Raw genomic sequence first — 25,072 nt, forward strand, 5'->3', positions numbered from 1 at the left:
TCTGCGTACTGATTATGTGAAGCCTTTTTGTCTGTACTTCCTTGTAGTTTTAAAATGAAACATGAATAAAAGACATAGACTAAAGGTGAGTGAAAAGGACAGGGGTGTTCTGGCCGTCACCCCAGAAAGCACAGAGGGATCCCCACGGCCTGCATGTTACTCCCTGGTGAGTGCACGGCACTGCTACAGACATGAGGTGGCTGTGGTCCAGCCATGCTGCCCCCAGGTACACATGGGCATCCAGGAGGACCCCTGTGCATGGCATGCTGGCCTGGTCCCCAGCGCTTCACTCAGGTGTTTGGTGGCACTGCATATGGCAGCCCAGAGGTGTCAAGTGCACTGCTCTCTACTGCTCTGAAATTAAGAAAGTGGGCTAAAAACCAATTCTATTTTTAGCTATTTTCCCCAGCCATCCAGGGAGAAGTGGCCTGGTGACACACAGGGTCAGGGACGAGACTCCAGCCCCTGCCACGCTGGAATGAGCTAATCCACTGACGTGCTCAAAGTGTTGCCATGATTTTGGACTTCTGAGTTGGCTTTTTAATGACAGGCACGCCTTGCTTCGTCGTCCTTCACAGATATTGAGTTTTTGTTGGGTTTTTGTTTGTTTGTTTTTCTTACAAATTTTAGTGATTTACAAATTTGTGGCAACCCTGCATCCAGCACGCCCATCGGCCCCACTTCTCCACAGCATTTGCTCACTTACTGTCTCTGTGTTACATTTTGGTAATTCTTGCACTATTCTAAACTTTTCACTATTATCCTATGTGCTACAGTGGCCTGTGATGTGATGACCCTGACAGCTCAGGTGACTTCAGATGATGGTGTGCTTTAGCGTGAAGTATTTTTAATGAAGGTATGTGAAGTATTTTTTATTCAGACGCAGTTCTGCTACTGTACACTCCTCAGCCGCAGCACAGACCTCACCTGCATGCACCGGGAAACCAAAAAGCTCATGGGGCTCGCTTGATGGCCGCATGGGCTCTCCTGTGCTGCTCTGGCGCTGAGCCCGCAGGACCTCCAAAGTGGGCCTGGATTTAAGCTCAAGCTTGTTTCCTACAACTGGCTGCGTGCAAACACTGAGGGCAAACAGTAGAAGCATCAGTTTCCTCCCTGTGATCTACAGAATTTGTTCAAGTTCCCCTTTAATTACATTTAAATCTCACATTACAGTAAACCCCCACCACCTCTGTCTCCATGAGCAATCACACTGCGTATCTACCCAGGAGCACAGGCGCCGGCACTCTGACGTTGGAGTCTAATTCATGCGCTGAATTTGAAAGCAAGACACAGAACGCAGGTCAGTGGGACTTTGCTGCACATCCCAGACGAGTCAAGGGTGGCCCACTTGCCTCCCCACCTGAACAAAGCAAGTGCTGCATGTCCGCACAGGACACAGGTGTGCTTTCATCCAGTTTATCTGTAATGAAGACGGCAATGACCCTGACCCCATAGGACTCTGGATCTTTCCATCAACAGATGCACCCTGACCCTAACTTGGGGTCAACCAGAAAGGCCTCACTAGAAAACCCAATCCTGTCCATACCTCCTGAGGAAGTCAAGGTGGAATGTGTGCTCAGGCATCTTATGTCGAGCTCCCCACCCTCCTCCACAGGTGTGGGGTTGACGGTATAGCCTGGTACAGATGAAGATGCGTTTCTGGGCCCATCTGGAACCCAACACAACACACCCAGGGAAACGGTACCCTATTCCTAGTCATCATCCACCCAATTATGGACCTGCTGAGAGATTGTACTAACGTTAGCTTAAATGTAAAATCTTCATTAAAATAATCACACCTCAACAATGTTTTTTGTTCATGGGCAGTTATATTCCATGCACATGCCACATCTGCTGGTGATCCCAGCCACCCTGGCTGCCCAGGAGTGTCACACACCTGCCGACTCGGTGTGCAGTAAGAGCCTGCCTGGGAATCATCTTTCCCTGCCACTTTGGGGGCCAGGAGAATGTGTGCGACATTAGGGTAGGGACCCTGGGCCAGTAATTCCTAACCTTCTCAAAACTAGTCAAAAGTCAAGAGCTGAACAGAAATGATTTTATACAATCTACCTTATTTAAAAAACTGGGAGTGGACATAAGCCCACTGTAGACCAGCATTAGCACCCCTGGAAGACAGCCTGCTGCCTGTGCCCAAGGCTCACGTCCACGCACCGCTGTCCCTCCACTCACGTGCTTCTCCAGCAGCACAACATGCTCTCAGACTTACGGGGAGTGAGGATCTCCCAAGCCCGGTTTCCCCACATGAGGATAGAGAAATTGTGCTTGTATCCACAGGGAGAAGGGGAGGTCAGCACAGAGGGGGCATGAGAGGGACCTAGGCTCCATACGGAACATGCAGGCCACTCTGCTCTGGCCCCAGCTCCCGGGCTCCCTCACCACCACCAACTCTGGTGTGACCCTGTGCTGCTTGCTCCATCCCTCGGTTTCTGGATTTATCTCGTTACCAGAGAACATGGCAGCTTCGTATCTCTAAAGACTGTTAATGACTGCACTAACTCAGACCTTCATGGAGCTTAGGAAGCTCCAGGCACTGTTCTACGGAGTTTAATTCTGAAATAGCTTTACAGATGAGGAGATGCAGGCACACAGCTGGTCCTGGAAAGGGCCCAAGGTCCCACCTGGGAAGCCACCTCTGAGGCCAGGCCCGTGGCCCAGAGGAGGTGAGGGGTATGGAAACACCCAGAAGTGACCAGGCCCATGAGCAGCGGTCGGGTTGGACCAGCTATTTTCCCAAAGACTTGCATGCACCAGAGATGAGATACACTTCAAACTAATTTTCCAGCAAATTCACTATTTCCATTTCTTACATCTAAAAAAATAATTCATCACAACTATTTCAAATTCTCAGGATGAAAATGCACTTTCCTCTGCAAAGCAGGGGCTACTCCCTGACTTTCTCCTGGTGGTTCTGAAAGGCCCTGGGCCAGAAGGGGCAGCATCTCTGTCCCAAGTGAGCCGGGGGGGCTCTGAGGCCACCTCTGTGTGGCCCTCCTAGGGCATCATGTCCTCTGACCCTTTCACCCTTACTGTGGTGAGGCTGATCCCCAAAGAAGTACAAATCCTTGGGGACACTACTCTAGGAGGGGATGGAAGGGATCACGGTGGCCAGGAAAGCACTGGGAAGAATGATGGAGGCCCTGCCCCACTCCTGCCTCTGCCCTCAAGCAGCGCTGGGTTGGAGATGCTGGAGTGCCGCCAGGTGTCCCCCTCTAACAGACCAGCCGGGCTCTAAGCAACCTCTGCCGGTGCCTGTGGGCTGTGGCTCTGCCCTGCCCAGTCTCATGTGGGACAGAGCACAGCTTTGCACTCCCCTCCCCTGAAGTTCTCATGAAAGCTGAGAACCATGAAAAAACATCCATTTTAATACCAAGAAATTGGTGACCATGTATGCCACTGGGGTGATGCAGTTTTGGGTGGCAAAGAGCGACCCCTACCTCCTGTACTCTTTTCCCGTACGTACAATGCTTCACTGTGTATGGGAGCACTAGCCTTGGAGCCTTCTCCAGAGAGGCCCTAGGGCTACAGCTGTCCAGGTGGGGGCTCTGCCCTGCCTTCAACACATGGATGGGCCGCCGAGGGGCTGCAGGACAGCCAGGCACAGGTTGTGTGGGGCCTTGGTGCTGCTGGGGCTGTGTGGTAAGGACGAAAAGGGGAGGCAGCCCTGGACCACCCAGCAGTGTTTCTCCAGTGAACAGGGCAGCAAGACTGCTAGCTAACACTGGCCCTGGAGCAACGCCGTCTGAAACCTAGCCTTACCTGGCTTGAGCCTGACCACCCCTGCCACAGCCTAGCGATGCCAACCAGGTGCTGGGGCGTCCCTGAGTGTTAGAGACCATCACTGGAGGAGGCGAGGTCCATCCCCTCGCAAAGAACAGCATTAGGCAGGTAGGCAATTGTCAGTTTCATTAGCATGCATGGGGTGTCTGCTGGACACTTGGCCATCTCCAGATCAGTTATCTCAGCACAGGTTAGCGGCGCAGTGACTGAGAGCAGATTAACTTGAGAAAGCAGCTGTGGGGTGAGCCTGGCCGCGCCCCTGTGCTGCACGGCGGCAGTGGGGATGCGTGACAGCAACTGCCTGCATGCCACGTACCTCCCTGTGTGCTGGGATGCCTTCCAAAGTTTCCTTCCTCAGTGTGATCACCAGCGCTTACGAATTGACACCCAGTGCACAGCGCACTTTGGCCTTTTGCCTGTTAAAGGCAGGCCTTGTTGGGGCACAGGCCGCGCCGCACTGGGATTTGGGTACCAAGCCACCAGAGTGGATGCCTGGAATGTCATGTGACCCACCTACCCAGGGAGGTCACCTTTATATCTCGGCCACAAACCTTGTGTGCCCCCAGTTTTACTCTCCAATTTTGAGGCTTCGACAATTGAGCTCATACAGCCTGGCTGAAAGCTGGGATAAAAGTAACTTGCCCCAAACATGCTAAATTTCAAGTGATCATAACGAAGGAAACTTAAGAGCCTTTCCCTTCCATCTGAGGACATCCTGGCTGTCACAGCCGTGACACAGAGCAGCTAAGCAGCGCAGCGCTGGCCGCTCCCAGACCCTCACCAAGTTTGTCTGTGGATGAGATAATGTCAGCGGGCACGGACGAGTCCAGATCGGCGTCCAAAATCCCCAGGGGGTCCAGCTGCGCTACATGGTGCCCTCGTATCTACGAACGGGCCAGCGAGGGAGGGGACACACACAAAAGGACAGGAGAAAAAAAAGAGGGAAGGGGTAAAAAAAAGTAAAATTACATTAAATTAGCATTTACAGATTAATTCTCACCCACGTTTGAAGAAACAGTTACCGGAGCATCATCAAAATTTACACAACTAATTCCGAGAGGATCAAGTTTTGCAATGTGGTGACCCCTGACCTGGAAGCAATAACACAAGCAGTTGTTAAGCAGGACCCGCGGGCTGTGGGGGGGAAAAGTTACACTTGGTCAGACTTGAACCCAAAGTAACAAAATTAGTTAAAAAAAAAAAAGCCTTTGAATATTTTACTGTAAAAGCACTCTTGTGCTTATAAAAAGAGATGAGCTCAGGTCACAGTACACCAGGCAGCTCAAGAGGACCCAGTTCTGGGCATCCTCGCAGTTTCCCTGGATACATGAAGTGGGACATGCTGGAGGCTCACACCTGCGTGGGATCATGCAGCTTAGGACGTCAGCACCCCCAAGGAAGGGAGTGGCGGGGATGCCTCCCGTCCGCCGTGGGGGTGCAGGGGCTTCGGCATCTGACCTGAACTGCCTAAGAAGCAAAAGGAGGAAGTAAGTCCCTCCCAGCTTTAGGTGCTGGCTTTTACCCACAATTGTTTGTTAGCCGTTTGAGAAGGCACAGCTGCTGAGGGGGACCTGGGACTGCGTGGAGTTACTGAGGCTGCATGAGGTAGGCCACAGTCAGAAGCCACCCAATGCACCTCCTTCCTGCAGAAATGCCCCCTGAACAACGCTCCAGAACACATGGCCGTGTGGGTCACGGAGCTCGGAGTGTGTCTCCTCACCACGACCCACCACCCTGCCCTGTGCCACCTGCCCTGACCTGTGGCGTCTCCTGGAAATGTGTCCAGGAAAGAGAGAACTCTGTGTGATCCATGGGAGAGGAGGTGGCAGGGGGCCCCAGAAGTGGCCCCGCAGGCCTGATTGTTCCTCCTGCCCTCAGAGCTACTCTCAGAACAGGTTTTCGGGTCTGAATTCTGGGTTGTTCCCCAGCAGGCAGAGAAAGGTCGGGGGAGCCCCACTTGTCCTGTCCAGCAGCCCTCCGATGGTGTGAACTGCTAACTGGAACCCTCCTGGAGACCGCCCTGCCCTTCATCCGTCTCTCACACACATCCATGGGCCCTGCTTCCATCCTGAACTCTATGGGTTCATTTTCTCTTGTCATATCTGTGTGCTGGCGATTGAGAAGGGGGAGCGCCCTTCTGGTCACTGATCCCTCCTGGTGACCGGCAGCCCCCTTGACACCCCAGCAATGACTGTCTTTCCCTGCCCACAAATTTTTCTTGTCGACTTATGGAAAGACATAAGGAGCTCTTTGCAGGGCAGGTGCTACAGGTGGCAGAGAATGTGCTCAAGCAGGGTCAGAAAGTCTGGCAGATTTCATTTTTGTCTCCCCAGGCTCCTGGACAGGGAGGGTGTGCCCATGGTTGCTGGGGGTGCAGGTTATATGACATTTTAGTCGGGGCACCCTCTGTCACTGATGTACCGCCAGCTGGCCAGCACCACCTTACCTGGTAGGCTCTGATGAGAGACTGCACCGCCAGGTGATCCTCCACCAGCTTGTCCACGTTGGGCTGGGCTTCCACCAGGGGTTGTGCTCGGGCCATTGCAGACAGGGAGCCTGGGCTCAGGGGAAGTGGGCTCTGGTAGGCAGTGCCTGGGGGCGCTCCAGCATTGGTGTTTCGGAAAAAAATGTCCCATGACTAAAGACAAAGAAGGAACTTGTGTTACCCCATGGGTCACCTAGGATGTAGGACCCACTTTTAGCCCCAAAGAGCAGCATTCTTGGCAGGCAGGTCATGTCCTGGCTGTATCTGCCCACCAGCAGGCTGGCTGGGCCGATGGCCTGATTCCACCCCTAAAGGATGGGGCCCTGCTTCCATTATTCCCTTGGGATGCCTAAGACATAGAGGACGTGACACTGCCCTTCCATCAAACCCCCAAAGGCCCATGGTTGCACAGCTCTGCTGCATGACATGGCCTGCCAACTGCCTCCGTGGCAGAGTCCTTCCCACCCCATCTGGCCTGGGCCCAGTCGTCTGGAAGACCAGTGCTCCTGGCCCTGATGTGCAGATGTCCTGACAGGACCACCTAAGAGGGACTGAGCATTCCAAGGGTCTCTCCAGACCCAGAGGCTGGGCACAGTCCTGGAGGTGCCTTGTAAGGCATCCAAGACCCGTATCTGGAAGCTTGCCATGCTTCCTTAGTGACCCCTGGAGGTGGGTGTAGTCACAGACAGAACCAGGGCCTCTCAGCCCCGACATATGGGCGAGTCACCTAACTTTCTGTGCTCGGTCATCATAAGAGGACACACATCTATACTCCTCAAAGGTCTGTCGTAAAGATCAAAGCAAGTGGTTAAAGACACTTAGAATGTAACTGTAGGCAACAAGAATTTCCCCGGCAGGACTGCTGCCCCGATTTCCTCTGGGTGAACATGATCTCTTTTACTATGTCCTTCTGTTCTCGGGTGTTCTGTGCTTGGATGCTTAATTTGCAACTTACAGAAATGTCGTGAGCTATGATGGTTTATCATCTCATACATGGATAAGAGATTAAAAAAATTTCAGAGCTCAGAGAAATAAAGGCTTAATAAAATTCCTTTGGAAAAAAGAACACTATTGAAACTCAGCAAGTTCAGAGACATGAAAATGTTCTTTCCTCAGTTTCTGAGGTTCTTCTGTCAATAAGCTGATTTAGACTCCTGACAAATGTCGCTGGACTTCTGTGCTCGCCTTCTCAGGAGGAGCTATCAGACACTGTCCAAAGGAGCTGGGCTGGGGCTTGACAGGCATCGTGTGGGTTGTCCATGTGCAGACTGACGCCACGGCGCAGGTCCTCATGGTCCTCTGGCTTTCTCAGGCAGGCTGCATCCAGGGCTGTTCAGGACATAGCCGTACCTGAGTCCATGGCCCCCTGAATGACTGGTCATAAGCTCATCACCAGGGGAGGCCTGGAGCACTGCCTCATGTGGGGAGCACTGGCTTTTCCTTACCACTGCTTCTGATGAAGCTTTGCAGAATATTTAAATCATTCTACTATATGTACACAATTACTTTTGGATTCCAAAAAGGTAATAAAAAAAAATTCAAGCCCTTAGCAGGATGGCTGTCCAACGCCAAACTGTACACTTTATGTGATTTTATATGTCAACAATTTTAAGATATTTGTACTAATTAGTCCAGATATTACTGTTTTTGCCTTTCTGGCTAATTTGCAGTGTGCCAGCTGATGGGAGAGAGATGTGGGGCTCTCCCCTGGCACCTGCCTTAATGCCGCTGTGAACCCTCTCCTCCCACGAAAACTGACAGCAGAGTGGGGAGGGGGCCTCTCTGCAATCTGGGACTTAGGGGCCCGGGGCCAACCTCTCACTCCTCTCTGTCAAACTGGTGCTGCCGACACCCGGACAGGTGAGAGGCAGCATGTCCACCAGGGAAGGCAGCTGCCTTCATCTCTGGAGGGAAACAGGGGCCACCTGAGTATTGTCTCCCTAGGGAAGGTAAGGCTGCCTCCCTGCTCCCACCTGGTTGGTTCAGTAAAAGGACACAAGGAGCTGACCTGCTGGACGCTCCACATACTTCTGATCCGTGGGGCTTTCTAGCACATGTGAGCGAGCCCCTGCAGCTGGGGAGTGGCTCTGGACCAGGGTTCACCCTGGCTGCCACCCAGGCCTCCAGTGACCGAGGGCCTGGCCCAGAAGGAGCCCCTCCAAGGTAACAGTGAGGCAAGAGCCATAGCCTGCTGCCCTGAGTGCCAGTACAGCCAGGCCACAGGGACATGGTCAGTGGGCAGCCTAGACAGCATTGCTCAGCTGCCCACCCTGCCAAGGAAATGCAGAAAGGCCTCTCCAGCAGTGGACGCAGAGCACAGAGTCAGAAGACAAAGGCAGCAGGGGCTTTGTCCAGCCTGCCCTCCCCTCCGGGGAAGGGGGGCAATCGCTACTATCAGGCCTCCTCTCTCTGACCTTCTTTTGTGCTCAGAATAAAACTCCAGGTGATTTTCAATTGGCTGGGACAAATGCATGCATAGCGGCAAACCCTGCCAGCGCTGGAGGCAGTTGGAAGAAACTGGTTCACACCAGTCCTGCAAAGGGGGAGCTAGCAGGGAGGAACACACTGGAATGCAGTGTCCGCCCTTCCCGTCACTTGCCCCGGTGCCCGGCCAGGCTGGGCACCTGCCCTGAGGTGACCTGTCCTTACAGCAGCGGCGAGCCTCTTCCCCCCAGACACCCAGACCAGGAGACTCTCCCACGCAGTGATACAAAAGCCTGAGGACCTCTGCAAATGGGTGTCTGGGGTGGCACGGCTGCAGGCACTGGCACACCCACCATGCTAAAACTTAAAATGGGTGCATTTCAATATAAGTCAGACCTCAAAAAAGCTGATTAACAAAGTAGTCTCTGAAAGTGGACGTCATGTTGTAGTTGTAGGCTTCACCACCCCAAAGAGCTGCTCTCATCCCTCCAGTGGTTTCAGTTCCCTAAGGAGCCTTGCTTCCCTCTCTCCCCCGCCTTCTCTCCCTTGCTCTTCCCACCTTCTCCCTCTCTCCCCTGCCCCCAGTCCCCTGAACACGGAGAGGGCTTCCTGGCTGATGAGTGCAGCCCTCACTGGCACGCCCGTTGGCAGCAGGTTTTCTAGATCCACGTGCTTATCGCCTGTCACACTAAGTGCCAGCAGTCCCGACACACGAGGCTGCAGTGCCTGGTAGGGGAGCCCTTCCACTCTATGAGGAAGAAGCTTCCAGAAGAGGATGCCTGCCCCCAGCCACCTGCTCCTTGAGACTGGCGGTGTGAGGTCATTGTGTCATGGAGGGTGAGTGGCCCCGGGCTTCTTGTTGAGAAAAACCCTGTGTGCATGTGCACACCGCGTTAGGGTTCCTCTCCAAGCCACTCATTCCTTTTGTCTGGACACACTGATCCTATAGTGTGGTGACCCCTGACTCTGGCAGTAACTCTAGCGATAAAGCAGAAGTAAAAGGGAGGAAGCACAGGGACCGGCTAAGCGGGACTGATTTCACAGCACAGTCTAAGAGTGCATCTAGAACACCCACAACAAACCAGCAGAGCCGAGCCTGGCTGCCATCTGGGTGGCAGTCCTTGGGCCCAGAGGGTGGCCTTCTGTGTCAGCCCTGCTGCACAGCTACAGGCTCATCACCTCCTCCAAGGGCGACCGACACAAGGCACGCTGGAGCAGCCCCTGCCATGCAGCCACCAGACACACACGCTGAGGGTCGCCCCAGCCTCCAACCTGTCCACCTGCCTCTGGCGCACAAGTAACCCACAGAGGAAATTCTCTGTCCCCTTGCCCACCTTCAAGCCTACCCGTGGCCACTGATGGACACTCAGTCCTCTGTCTGCTGCGGGAGAGGGAGTGGTGGCCTAGAGCGAGGATGAAGGAAGGAGCTTGCCCACAGGAGGCCAGCATTTCTGCCTGGCAAGACTGGAGGGTTCCAGTGACGTTCTGCTTACGCAGGAACCATCTTCCCAAAGGCACATACAATGGGTGTGAGCAGTGCTCCATGACAGGTGAACAGGGCACTCAGAAGTTCAACCCCTTGGTTCGACGCCATCTGCTTTTGGGTTTGGGGACAAGTGCACAACCATGAAGGGCATCCCCTCTCACGAATGGCAGGAAAATGCGTGAGCGTGGGATGTCAGAGCAGACACAGGGCAGAGAAGATGGTACCCGGGGACTGGTGCCAAAAGGACAGTTGGTATAGGGAGCCCGGGACAGGAGCCATGCAGGAAGAGGGGACAGCCATCAGTAGACACGCGGGCCTGCCATCCCTGCCCCCCATGAGTGGGGCTAAGACCATCATTTACTGCTGATATGACCTCATCAGAACGTGGTAGACTTTGAGTGTAAATAAGTGCAATATTCTGGTAGAAATAAAACCAGAAATCTTATTTTCAATTTTAGGTAAATGAAAGCATTCCCCCATAACATACATATGAAGTGGAAGCTCTGTTCCTAAAGCCATTGCCCCCTTGCTCCCTCAACCTCCCAGACCTCCCGTAACCATGACGGGCTCTCCCCCCAGCCACCAGCCCTCTCTGCCCTAAGCAGAGGAAGCCATATGATGGCCGCACACGTCCCCTTTCCTCTGCAACATCCTAAGGAAGTTACTCTGGGCTCTGCACACAGTAGGTGCTCAACACACCTGAGCTAAATTCAGACAGCTGGGACTCCCTCACATGGAAACAGCCTGACAAGTTAGCTGTGGTGTCAGGTGGGGGGGGGGGGGGGTGGTCAGCTGCTGACACCTGTGGCCTCCAGAATCTAGAGGCTCCACCTCACCTGGGAAAGGTGCTGACGCTGGTAAGATGGGGCCACTCACCAGGGCACATGGGTGTGAGCTGGTCAGTGAGCAGGTCAGTAAGGCAAGTGGACTCTGCCTTCAGTTATTTATTGTCAACAGATCACAGGCGCTTTGGGGCCAAGTTCCTGGCTGCAATGCTTCCATCAGAGACCGTTGGTGCGCTCCAGCTTCGGAGGGGTGGTGCGTTCACCTGCCGGGAAGGCCCCTGCAGTGTGTCTGACAGGGCAGCCAGCGTGAGCTAGGGCGTAAGGGCTGCACACACAGCGAGCCCAGTCCACCGTGGTGGTGAGGCCCAGGGAAGCTGCTTCAGCTCTGTGTGTGCCAGACCCTCACCTGCAAGTGGGATGGAGATGCCCCTGTACTTGCACACCTTCTTACACTTTGAAAAGCAGCCACAGGACACTTGGATTTCTTCCAGAAGCTGGGGATCAACACTCAATCCCGGGGTTACTGATGGTGACTCTAGCCACCCAATCCCATGCCTCTGGGCTGACACCATTTCCTCCTGCCCAAAGGCCCCTCCAGATGCTGCTCCACCTGGGCCCTGCCCACTTGCTCCACACACCTTGGTCCAGCACACCTTGTCACCCAATGCCACCACCGCTCTCTGCTGGCGCCCTGCCAAGCACCCTGACCTAAAACCAGCTGGGGGAGTGGGTGAGGCAGCCTCTGTAATGGACCAACCCAGGGCTGATGAACTACTGACCCTGGGTCTGGGTTGGATCCCAGCACCCTGACAAACAAGCGTGTTGTTTAAGTCCCCGTATTAGCAATGTTTCTTAACTGCTGCCAATGTGAAAGTCGGGGCAACAAGTGACTAGCTGCCATCCTGAAACGCAGTGGCTGATTCAGGCTAATTCAGCCAACCTGATGGATGGGCAGTGGCTCCTCAGGCTGCGGGTGGCCACCAGGTGCTGCTGTGGGGCTCCTGTCCTCCTCATCCCACTCCCCGCACACAGGCTCTTCTGCCGTGGAAGGCATGCTGGCAGCTCTGCACTGTCTCCTCAGCAGCCAGGTTACTGTGCACAGCAGCCCAGCCACCGCATGTTGCTGTGTGTCCCGTGTCCCCGCTGGGCATGAAAAAGCTGCGCGGACAGCCCCCACACCCGCCTGATGTGCCCTATTCATGCCACCTGCTGGCTGCCAGCCTTCCCTGAAGACACTGATGTGCCTGCCCCAAGGTGCCGCCATGAGGCTCTGGGGGGCAGGGGCAGGCAGTGCACTGGGGTCTGGGCCTGCCTGACCAGTCACCCGGGAACCGTTTACACTGGAAATGGCTAAAATTGGGGGTTCCTGCTGGGGTATCCCTCAGTCACAGAAACCAAGGGAACTTAAGCTCAGTCTGAGTGATGCAGCTGCACTCAAAGCACAGCACAGGTGAGGGCATGTCTGCAGACGACCTCTGCTAACTTCTCCCTGTAAGAGCGTGCAAGCAAAATATCAGCAGCCCCCCGCCCACGAGCAAAGGAATGCTGCCTCAGCTCTCCCCATGGAGTCCACAGTGACCGCCACTCCTAGGTAGGGCCCAAGACCAAGGCTGGCAGCCCAGTCCCTGGCCTGCAGCACAGCCCTTGCAGGTTCCAAGAGTGTCCGAGTCTGGGAGTCACAATCACTTAAAGGAGGGGCCTCCTTTCCAAGCCCTGAGGGTGGCGGAACCAGAACCAAGAGCCCCCAGACCTTCAGACCACTCATCACTCAGGCCCGAAAGGTGGCGGGCCAGCCTGCACTCACAAGGACACTGGGCCAGCACCTCCCCCAGCAGCCCCTGGCCACCGTGCTCCCACAGGACAGTCCTGGTACTCTTCCGACATGCTCATCTTATCTCCTTTTATCTCCCTACCCAAACTGTGCAAGGGAAGACCCCAGAAGGTACTCCGCCTATTTGGCTGACTTCATAAGCAAAGTCACTGTGGCTGAGGTGCCTTCTGAGGTCGGGAGCCGAGTGTCATCAAGGGCCAATGTCACTGCTGCTCAACATCACAGAAATCCCACAAGGCACCCCACAGACCTACAACCTAGGTGTGTCTCTCCCCTGAGGCAGGCACAGGGTCTCCAAGCACAGCCAGGGCACTTTCAAAACTGCAGGGTGAAAAGGCATGTGCCACGATGAATTGGGGACCGTTTGTTTTTTGCTCTACCTATCTGGTTCCCTTACATAAAACGACAGGATTGTGTCTCAGAGGCACTGAAGGAAGACACAGAGCTGCCCTGGCCAGGAGGGTGGCACAGCCAAGCTCCTGGAGGAGGGACTGAATGTGGAATGACCCATGGATGGCATAAAAAAATGGGTGTGTTGAAGGAGAGGTGGAAGACAGTATTTAAGAACTGGGCTGAGGCCACTGTGAAGGCCTGGCATGGGAAGTGAGCTCTGAGGCTGGAGGATGGCAGAGACAGCCCTCCCTCCAACTCCTGGGTCCTCCCCAGCGGGGCTGCCGCCACGCTCAGCCCGCGGGTGGGTGCGTGCCTCTGCGCACACATGAGGCCCAGCAGTGCCCAACGCCCATCTATCCTAAACACCGGCGGGGCAATCTGGCTTTGACTCTAAGTGTTTCTAAGATGTAAATGAAAATGAGACGCCGCCACCTGATTTGTTCCCAACACGGCCTAAGGAGACCCTACGGAGGGAGGCTTCTTGTGTTGACACCACAGCCAGCAGCTGAGGGTCCCTATGGGGGTCCAGCGCTGAGCTATGCCTGACAAGATGTTTAAGATGGCAGGTGATGATGGGGAGGGGACACCTGCAGTGGCCAACCTGGGCGCCAGGAGCCAGAGGGGCTTGCAGCTCTGAACTGCTCAATTACTTTACCACAAATAATTTTCACCATCTCAAACATTTAAAAAGATAGAAGTGGTCTTTAAAAACAAGGATCTATGCCTTACGGTAACCACAGCTGGCAGAGGATGAGAAGTAGATGGTACAGAGTCACTTTGTTACCTTCATCAGGTGCGGTGAAGGAAACCTTCCCGTTCATCAGAGTTGTACCGAAATGACGCACACTTGGATTGGTTTGAAATATTCCTCTGGGCCCTCACCCTGAAAAAACTACCAAGCAAAAAAGAGTGGGGCAGGAAGAGGTTTTTGAGAACTGGCAAGCTGCAGAGTGCTGTGGAGGTTGGATGTGGGTCTCCTCACAGAGGCTCACTGTAGACCCTCCTCTCTACTCTATGTTTGAAAATATCATAAAAAGTAATTGGAAAGCTGAGCGCAGCAGGGCAGGGCAGAGAGACGCTAAATTTTGTTCTGTTTCTGCCGGATGTGAACAAGTTCTATGCCGGTGGTGGAGAGAAGGGACAGGACCAGCACTAGGGGCCAGGAGCCCATACCACACACCCACACCCACCTGGGGGATCAAAACACCAATTGATCTCAATCTCTAAAGCTAGTTTTTCATTTCTGCTTGAACTATGTGTTCTAAAACATGACCACAAAGGAAGCATTCTTAATAAAGTCAATTATTTTGAAGGACTTCCCTGAGTCCCAGATACCTCTGAAATCTGACACAAGCTCTGGATTGTGTCTCTGAAAAAACACGGACATGTCAGGTATGAGGCCTATCCCAATTTGGAGAGGCAGTTGATTCCCCGTGGCTGGGACTGCGGACGAGGGGCACGCCCACTGATTTATGTCACCCCGCCCCTCTGTAGAAGATGCGATGTCCCCTGGAGAATCCCAGTAACAGACACAAGGCACGTAAAATCTGTCCCAAAGATGTCAACTGTCGTGGATTCCCATATTAAACCAGCAAGTCGCTCTGTGAGATCCTGCACATCTGCTTGGTAGCATCCCTGTGGGGTGTTCGGACAGACCAGCGGAACCCATGGACCAGTCCCCACCCTGGATTCCTCCCTGGCCTGCGGTACCTGGCCTGTCAGTGGACCTGTCACTGTGCTGTCCTCCCCAGGAGTGGGAATGAAGTCAGACGACCCTCCCCTATGGTCCACAGTACATGCACTGCGTCTTGGATTCTCCTCCAAAGAAGAGTAACGATACTAATATGAATGCTAATAATAACAGTACTAAACCCAGCGAATAGGAAAAAAAACCTTTTCAAGGAAATCGGCCCCATTTATGTACCACGGTTTACGATCAGGTCCCCATAAAAGCCTCCTTGTAAAGTTTCTGGCAGGAGCCATGGTGACAGTGTTAGCCCCTTTTCTGAGTTCTGCACCAGAGTCACAGGGCGCTTCCCCACTGCCACCCTCTGGCACAGACGCTCCTGGCACTGTGTGTACAAGGTGTGGTTGTAACTTCAGATGTGGTTGGTTCCACAAAGAGGTCATGTTTGGGGAGAGGAAGGCCAAGGGATAGGCCTGGGCATAAGAGGACAGCGTGAACCCACAGCCTCTGGCTAGCTTTATTTCAGAGTGCCCAGCACAGCGCCTGTCTTCAGAGCTTCTGATGGCCAGCATCTAGGCAGGGCCACTTGCAGGATGCCTCTGGTCAGGGAAAGATCTACTCTCACAGGAAACCAGGTCTCACCTGCTCAGAGAGCCATGTGGCCCTCAGGTTGCCAAGGGAATGGGGAAGCACCCAGCTGCATATCCTCCTCTGCCAAGCAATGAGGCTCAGATCAGGACAAAACAGGGCCAGTGGCTCTGGCAGTCACACAAACGTATCCAACCTTAAGTGTCACGCACCTCACACGTACGGTCTCAGGCAAGCCTCCCACGGTCTGCAAACGGGGTACACATTGCAACTTGGGGACCCACCCTCCAGTTCCTGCAAGGAGGCCGGGAACCAGGAACAACCATCAAAACCCATAAATATCACTGGCCAGAATTCTATGAAGAAGTTCGGCCATCACTGGGCATGCCCTGTATCAAGCAAACATGTGTACACAGGGATTCTCGACGGGTTGCCTTACAGGTGACAGAGATGAGTTACAGAGAAGCCTGCGCAGGATTCATTTTCAAACACAGGAGATAAAACATGAGCATACTGCTTGAAAATGCCAATTACACAGCATTTGCATGCGATCATTATAAGGCCTTCTCAGGATGAGAGGATGGAGTGTTGGAGGAGCAGCCTGCAGGGTTGTGGCTTCTGTTTCCTTCCCGTCTTGGGCGTCTGTACCTCATGGCATCCTTGGGGGGGTGGGCTGGCAGTGGTGCCCAAGCCTCTTCAGGGTGCCCGACCCCTGCAGGTCAAACAGGCCTTCTGTTCCAGGGTAAGGGTTTCAAGTGTGCAGCATGTCCAATAAGAGGGGAGTGCTCCTCCACAGAGGCGGTCACTGTTGGGCCTGGCTGACAGCCAAGCTGCCTGCTGATGCAAAGGACTCTGCCAGGTGGGGTTTTCGCCGCCTGTCGGCCGGCCCGCCTTCCAGAAGGTTCCTCAGGACACACGTACTTACCTGGACGGCCAGCCAACACCAGGCCAAGACTCCAAACACATGAAGACATCCCCTCCTGGGAGCCTTACCTTGTGTACACTTTTGGGGTTTTCCAACCAAGCATAGTACATTTCTTCCACATAGTTGGAACTAGTCCCGCTGAGGAAGGGCTCAGCAGCAACGGGGGAGGTAAAGCAGCGAATCTGCCCCAACGTCCTAGCTGCTGCTGGTCTGTTTTGTGAAAATGTCTTCACAGTCTGGGAGGCCGTCAACGGCCTCAACTTAGCAGCACAAGTCCTTAAGTGAAACATTCTTGTCCTGACGTCTCTCACGACTGTCTGCACAAAAAAGAAGAAAAGTTAGCAAGGGCATTCTATCAGACGGGGAAAATCCATGCAGACCGAGGCTGGCGGAGATGCTTGTGGCTGTGAGCACGGGCGGAGAGCAAAACAGCGTGTGCAGGTCACCCCAAACCCGTCTTCTACGTTCGGGGCCCATGCTCGAGGACACAGCTTCCACCTCACTGGAGGAATGTGATGCCAATGAGAAGCATGGGACACTTCAAGTCTGCATGAGTACGCACAGGGATAGAAAAGGCAATAGGGGTAATTTAGTGCGAAAGACATTTCTAACCTATCCTGAAACTACTGCGCACCTACTAGACTCATGGTGTTCTGGAACCTAGAGAAACTGCTAAGTATCTTGTTCACGCTCAAAGAATTTATCATCATGCAGAAGAGAAAACAAATATATAAACAACACTGCGGAGAAAGTACTGACTACCGGAGAAGCACCAAAGTGCCAAGGAAACCTCTGGAAGGAGAGCACTGGGAAGGCTGAGGTGTTCAGGCCTCGAGGAAGGATCTAGCCGTGGTGGGAGGAGGCAACCTAAGCCGAAGAATCAGAAGGAATCACAGGTAGGGGGGAAGCTCAAAGGAGCCCAGAGGAAGAGTGAGGAGCGAGGTGGAGAGTCCAGAGAGTGTGGGCAGCCAGGCTCCGACACCACCGCACGCGTGGCCACACTTCACAAGCCCCGTGGAGTTCAGGGGGGCCTGCGGAGCGGGGAGGTGCTCGAACCAAGGCTCCGAAGGCAAGTCCACGCACAGGTCGTGACAGGAATGTCTACTTGCCCCGCAATACACTGGGACTCCGCATGAACCCTGAAAACCTGCAGGAGGAGGGTGCCGGCCCTTCTGTTTGCAGACCGCTTTCCTGGCTGGAGATCCTTTCTTGAGAGAAAGTCCCTAAGGTTGGCAGGGCCAGGAGGCAAAGCCCAGCTTCCAGTTCTGGAGAGGAAGGGAGAGGCCAGGGCAAGAAGGAAGGGAATGCGCAGGGGGAGGGGCACTCATTTGCTTCTGAGCTGAGTGGACCTTGTGCCCGATAGTCATAATTTTACTAAATATAACACATACCTCTATCAAACACAGCCGAGTTATAAAAGCAGCAGCTGCGGCCACCAGACCATGCAAGAGTTCAGACTGCTCCCAGAGTATCTAGAACCACTTCCAGCCATGTGTGCCCGTGGGCAGGGCCCATGTCCAGAGTGATACGGACACTGCACTGCTCCCCTTCCCTGAGAATCCTGGCTGCCCAGGGACCCCAGGAGGGGTGCAGGGCTTACACCACAGCCCTCTGCCCCGAGCTGCCGTGTGCGCTGGCCTAACGCCTTGCTCACGCTTGTGCCTCAAAGCAGGCACCCTGGCTGGAATCACACCCACCTCCACATCTACCTGAAGGAGATCTAAGCCTTGAAACGTGCTGAGAATTCCCCCAAAGTAACTGTTGTATAAACTACCCGGTGTACAGGTTGTTGTTGTTGTTGTTGTTTTTCTTTTAAGATTTTATTTATCTATTCATGAGAGACACACAGAGAGAGAGGCACAGACACAGGCAGAGGGAGAAGCAGGCTCCCTGCAGGGAGCCCAACGCGGGACTCGGTCCCTGGTCTCCGGGATCAGGCCCCAGGCCGAAGGCAGTGCTAAACTGCTGAGCCACCCGGCTGCCCCTCTGTGTACTGTTTACAGGAACTGTTCCTTTTGGCCCGGATATGCCAAGAATACACACACAAGGTCTCGGACACAGGGCATGGCGCCTGCCTGCCCTGCTGCTTGGAAAAGACAGGCCAACAAAAGGAAAAAGCAGAGCAGGTGCTCTGAAAACCAACTAAACAATAAATGAAAAATTGCCCCATACAGGGTCAAGACAGGCAGGCTGCAAGTCTCAAATGTGGCCACAGAAGGCGATCTCAGCCTGTGCCATTTCCACCTTGGAGTCATGGCCACCTGCCCTGTCCCTCCCCAGGCGTCTCTCCACTGCGCGGCTGCAAACACCACCACCATCACTTTAATATGGAGGCACAGAGGAAACCACCTGTGCCTCCCTCCAGCGTCACCTTCATCTGGGCCTCCTGAGCCACGCCACGGTCTCTGCATTGGGCTCTCCTCCCAGAACACCGTAGTTTCACCTCCACTAACTGTCATTATTCAGCAGCTGTGATGCCCAGTGACACAGGTACCACACTGACAACCACAAAACTGCTCATTTCTTCTGTTCTGCCAAAAGCGGTCCTTCCAACATGACACTGCAAATGACCCATGTTATCTAGCTGCTGTGCAATCACTGAGTGTGACACACAGCTTAGGGCTGCCCAGATGGTCACCAGGATAGATGGCAACTGTCAAACTTCCCTTTAGATGACTCGTCAGAAAGACTGCTCATCAGCAGGCGGCTCCACCCCAGGATGTTCATGCTCTGACAGCTCCGAGCAGACACTAGGTTTACCATTCCAGATGTGGAAGAACCAGATTCCGTTCTTCCAATTCCAGAGTCACTGTGAGAATAGTGCATCGTTTGGGACAGTTAATTGTTCACTTTCATGAAAACTCTGGGTTATCCCAAAAGTCCAAGTGTTCTGACTCTGTTTTGGATGAATATTTCCATTTGACAAAGGTGCCAGAAAGTACACTTTTCAACAGATGGTGTTGGGACAAACACAGTACACAGATAAGAGCATGAAACTGAACCCCTATCTCAAACCATCTAGAAAGTTAACTCAAAATGGAACAGAGACCTAAATGCAAGAGCTAAAAAAACTGTAATACTCATAACTTTTATACCTCCTGAGTTACAATGTTGTAAATCTTTGTCGTCCTGACTTAGCGAAGAGTACCAGAAGTACAAACAAATGAACAAATGGGAACTTCCAAAATAAAAACCTTTGTGCATCATCACAGACACCATCAAGAAAAACACAAACAGGGCAGCCCCGGTGGTGCAGCAGTTTAGCACCGCCTGCAGCCCAGGGAGTGATCCTGGAGACCCAGGATCGAGTCCCACGTCGGGCTCCTTGCATGGAGCCTGCTTCTCCCTCTGCCTGTGTCTTTGCCTCTCTCTCTAGCTGTGTCTCTATGAATAAATAAATAAAATCTTTAAAAAAAAAAAAAAAACACAAACACCGAATAGGAAAAACATTCACAAATCACATGATTGAATACACTTAAAAACTGTCTTCTAAGTCAACAGTAAAGAGAAAAATAACCAAATCAAATAACCACCATAGGACATGAGTAGACGTTTTTCCCAAGAATATACTCAAATGGCCAACAAACATGTTAAAAGGCGTTCAAAATCATTATTAATTCCGGAACTTCAAATCAAAATGGTAAGACACCACTTGATGCCCACGAGACTAGACATGATCAAAGAGAAAACAGGTGCTGTGGAGGCCGTAGAGAAACCAGAGCCCTCGCGTACTGCTGGTCGGAATGCAAGCTGGTGTGGCCGCCGGGGAACATGGGGTTAAACACAGAGCTGCCATATGACTCAGCAATTCCACTCCTAGGTACATGACCAAGAGAAACGACAACCTATGTCTATGTAAACCTTTGTATGTAAATGTTCACAGTAGCATTTTCCATCACTGCCAAAACATGGCAACAGCCCAGATGTCCTTCAACTGATGGAAGGTGTACGGAAGGTGCTATAATAGCCATACAATGTGACGGTCGTTGATAATAAAAAAGGATGCAATATGGACGCGTGCCGTGACACAGATGAACCTTCAGAGTGTTAAGTGAAGAATGCCATCCACAAAAAACAACAGGTTATATGATTACACTCAAATAAAATGTTCAGAACAGGTCAATCTCTACAGAGCCTACTGGTAGCTGTGAGGGGCTGGGAGCAGAGAGGAGAGGACTCATGTCTATGAATGGGTGTGGATTTTCTTTGGAGGAGGATGGAGATGCCCTACAACCAGATTATGATGACTGCTGCACAACCCTCTAGTCTACTGGGGAAACACCCAATTGTGAAATTTAAGTGGGTGAATTGTATCATATGTGAATTGTATCAAAGAAGTTGTTTAAAAATAAAGTCTCAGAAAAAATAAAAGTGAATCTATTTGCATCAGTAAAGTACACAAATGACACTATTTGTAACCTGTTAATTTCATGTAGATACAGGTATAGATCCGTACATTTGAGAAAAAGTACATTTAAGGTAAGCAGAAACCAAGGCAAAATTTGTTATTAAGGATTTGGTATAAAAAAAAAAAAGGATTTGGTATACTGCCCTTAGGAAACTATATGCTGACATAAAATGAGACTTTATCTGTGCCTGGCCCTTCCCAAGTTGGGCACGCACTTTACCCAAGGCCACCTCCCCATACACAGAATGCTAGATAAACTGCCTCCTGATGCTATCAAGGTCACGTCAGCGAGGCAGAGGTGCAAGTACACAGGCAGGGTCTAGCAAAAACAGCCGAGGCAGCTCCTCAGGAAATGAGTCTGAGGAACAGAGTGACTGTTTCCAGTATGTGTTTGTTGCCTGACAACCATTTCAAAAGAACAACAACTCATCTTGAAGACATTCTTCTTTCTCTTTTTCTTTTACGGTTTCAGACTCATTGAGATTCTTGGGACGAACCAAGAAAGCAATATTTGCTACATACCTATAGCTGTTACTTCCATGGCTGCAGTTACGGTACTTCTGGCAGTGATACAAAAACACGGACAGAGAAAGCACAAGTAGGAGCTCTCCCCTTACTGGCTGAGAATCTCGAAGAATTCCATGTCTTTCACTTGTGACGCCTCATCAAGCATATACTGAAGGAAAGGCAGGTAGTGAGGATCACTTTCAAACTGCAGAAGTATTTTGCCATTACTAGGTAGAAAGGATGGTTGAGTGCAGGGCAAACAGGCAGAGTGACTCTAAGTTCCTGCGTGATCCTCAGACAAGTCACTGGCTCTGTGTTCAGGTTCCTTTGCCAGAAAGTGAAGGCAACAATCACTCCTGCTCCCTCCTCTCACTTCTTGTGATTATGGTACAAATATGAAAGCACTTTGAAGGCTTTGCGAGTGTTCTATGATGAATGAATTACTACTCACCAGCAGGAGAAAAAGACCAATTAATGATAGTTCTTAAAAGGCTTAGGTAAAACTAAACGTAAATTAATGTAGAGTGGGTAGCTGACCAGATTACTGGGAGGGACTTCCACCTCAAAGTCAGAACCCCCAGCAAGCTTCAGTGCGTAGGTCTGAGGCTGACCCATCCTTGCCCAGACTGTGACTGTGCTCGGGGGCATAGCTACACAGGTATTCTTCAAGGGTGTTGATCAGGGTATAAATTATGAAGTATTTATAGAAAGAAGGCCATCTGTCAGTATTTACTAAAAAGTTTAAAGGCACATACAAGGGGCGCCTGGGTGGCTCAGTCAGTTAAGCACCTGACTCTCAGTTTCCTCTCAGGCCATGATTTCAGGGTCGTGAGATTGAGCCCCATATCAGGATCTGCACCCAGTGCGGGGTCTGCTTGGGGTTTCTCTTTCCTGCTCCCTCTGCTCCTCCCCCTAAAATAAATAAATCTTAGGAAAAACCCAAAGGCACATACAGGACTCCTGTTTCCCACTAAATGCAACTAAAGAAATAAGACGTTGCATTCAAACCAAACAAAAGACAGAAAGGTGGAGTGAGAGGAGGCAGACTGGGAAGACATCTGGGGACCAAAAAGACACACCATCAAGTCCTCAATTTTCTTTCTGCTTCATATATTCCAGACTAGGTACCAAAGAAACTGGTAACCCAGACATGCTAACATAGACAAAGCTGCAAACAAAGCCTGATCTCTCTGGTCAAAGGACCAGGAATGGGTTGCAGAGCAAGAGAGAACATTTTTGGACAATAATTGCTCTATTGTAGCCTGCAGCCAACCCCACAGAAAACACTGTGGCCCACCTCTACCCCATATGGTGGTGTCAGAGAAGATCAGGGACTTCCATCCCCGCAGGGGACCTCCACAAGCTCAGTGGAAGCCAGGAGGAAGCTGGCATTCCACTGTGCCCAGCAGTAACAGGGTGGTACCGTTCCCCTCCCCGGCAGGGCTGAATCACAAAGGCTTAATGGAGAACTTATGCCCACACAGCAATACCAAGGAGTCCCTCCCCACAGATACCAAGGAGGCTGGGTGGAGAGCCTGGATTCCACCCCTGCCCAGTATAACCAGGCAGCACCTGCTGACCTCCAGCAGCGTCAGCAAAAGCCTATTCTGCTGTGTTCAGGTATTTACGATTCAGAGTCTCAATGTAACACGCAAAATGTCCAAGACCTAACCAAAGATCACTCACCACATCAAGAACCAGGATGATCTCAATCAAAACAAACAAACAAGGACAATCTATAGGCACCAAGAAGGCAGAAATGTTAGAATTATCTAGCAAAAAGTTTAAAGGAGCCAGCTTCAAAATGCATCCTTGAGCAACTATGAACATGCTCGCAAACAAGTAAAAAAAAAATTTTTTTTTAAACCTCAACAAAGGGATTTCTGGGTGGCTCAGTGGTTGGGCACCTGCCTTCGGCTCGGGTCGTGATCCCTGGATCCGGTATCAAGTCCTGTCATCAGGCTCCCTGCGAGGAGCCTGCTGCTCTCTCTCCCTCTCTCTCTCTTTTTTAATTAATTAACTTTAAAAAAAGATTTATTTATTTATTCAGAGAGAGAGAGAGAGAGGCAGAGACACAGGCAGAGGGAGAAGCAGGCTCCACGCAGGGAGCCTGACGTGGGACTCGATCCTGGGTCTCCAGGATCACACCCTGGGCTGCAGGCGGTGCTAAACCACTGCGCCACCGGGGCTGCCCCTGCTCTCTCTTTTTTAAAAAAGATTTTATCTATTTATTCATGAAAGACACACACAGAGAGAGAAGCAGACACAGGCAGAGGGAGAAGCAGGCTCTACGCAGGGAGCTCGATGTGGGACTCGATCCCAGGACTCCGGGATCACTCCCTGAACCGAAGGCAGATGCTCAACTATTGAGCCACCTAGGCGTCTCAGAGGAGCCTGCTTCTCCCTCTATGTCTCTGCCTCTCTCAGATTGTGTCTCTCATGAATAAATAAATAAATCTTTAAAAAAAAAAAAAACACAACAAAGAAATGAAGGACATAAAAAAGAACCAAATGGAAATTCAGAGCTGAAAAATACAACCACCAAAATAAAATTGATGGATGGGCTAAACTGCAAAATGAAAAGGAAAGAAAAAACTCAGTGAACAAAGATAGAACAAAAAAATTATCCAAGTTGACAACAGGGAATACACACTGAAAAGAAAAATGACACATGGGACCGTAACACAAGATTTCATGATGTTTTATAAACATATAAAAATCAACAGTATTTCTATATGCTATTACCAAACACATGAAAACCGAAAAACTTTAAAAAGAAATATTTAGTTTTAAGTCCAACAAAACATGTGCAGGTAGGCTGAAAACTACAAAACACTGATGAAAAAATTTAAAAATCTAAATAAGTGGAGAAACATACCGTGTTCATAGATTGTAACACTGAACGTGGTCAAGATATTGATTATCACCAAACTGATATACCAGTATAATACAATTCTTATCAAAACTCCAATAACTTATTTTTGTAGATAGAGGTTAAAATTATTCTAAAATTTTTAGAAGGCAAAGGAACTAGATTAGCTAAAACAATTTTGAAGAGAGAGAGTAAAGTGGGAAGAACCAACCTACTTGACTTCAAAATTATGTAGTTGCAGTAATCAAGATTGTGTGGTATTGATGGTAAGATGAACAAAAATTCTAGTAACAGAATAGAGAACTCTGAAATAGACCCATACAAACACAACTGATTTCGGACAAAAATGCAAAAGCAATTCAATGGAAGAAGAATAATCTTTTCAACAAATAGCATAGGCTGGATATTCATTGGCAACCTCCTCTCAAAACAAAACAAACACATCTCAAACTAACTTAATACCTTATAAGGAAATTAACTCAAGAAGAGTCAGATTTACATGTGCAACAAAAAACCATGAAACTTATAGAAAAGAACATAACAAGAAATCTTCAGGAACTAGAACTAGCAGAGTTCTTTTTTTTTTTTTTTTACTAGCAGAGTTCTTAAACTTGATGCTAAAAGCACAATCCATAAAAGACAAAAATTGATAAACTGGACTTCATCAAAATTAAAAACTTTTGCCCTGCAAAACATCTTAAGGAGATGACAAGCTACAAAAGAGGAGAAAATATTTGCAAACCACATATTCAACAAAGGCCTAAAATATATAAAGAATTCTCAAAACTCAACATTAAAAAATATACATATCATAAAATGGGCAAAAGACCAAATGTGCAAAATAACACGACACTATACAGATGGCAAATAAGCACACAAAAAT

General features: G+C 51.0%; 1 protein-coding gene across 4 annotated transcripts in view; it reads right to left on the reverse strand.

Moving 5' to 3' along the window:
• The window catches only part of OGDH (oxoglutarate dehydrogenase), a 69,189-nt gene that overhangs the window by 37,490 nt on the left and 6,627 nt on the right, over window positions 1–25,072 (reverse strand). For 2 of the 4 annotated variants that reach the window (XM_038559553.1, XM_038559555.1), the window contains exons 2-4: window positions 16,471–16,719; window positions 6,245–6,436; window positions 4,580–4,682 (exon numbers count right to left, since the gene is read on the reverse strand). In XM_038559553.1, coding sequence (XP_038415481.1) covers window positions 4,580–4,682; window positions 6,245–6,436; window positions 16,471–16,692 — 517 coding nt within the window. In that variant the 5' untranslated portion in view covers window positions 16,693–16,719. Of the gene's footprint in view, window positions 1–4,579; window positions 4,683–4,798; window positions 4,890–6,244; window positions 6,437–16,470; window positions 16,720–25,072 lie in introns of all 4 variants that reach the window. The other 2 variants (XM_038559554.1, XM_038559552.1) reach the window with 1 other exon arrangement.

This window comes from Canis lupus, chromosome 16, assembly GCF_011100685.1.
Source record: "Canis lupus familiaris isolate Mischka breed German Shepherd chromosome 16, alternate assembly UU_Cfam_GSD_1.0, whole genome shotgun sequence".
In the NCBI taxonomy this organism is placed as follows: Eukaryota; Metazoa; Chordata; class Mammalia; order Carnivora; family Canidae; genus Canis; species Canis lupus.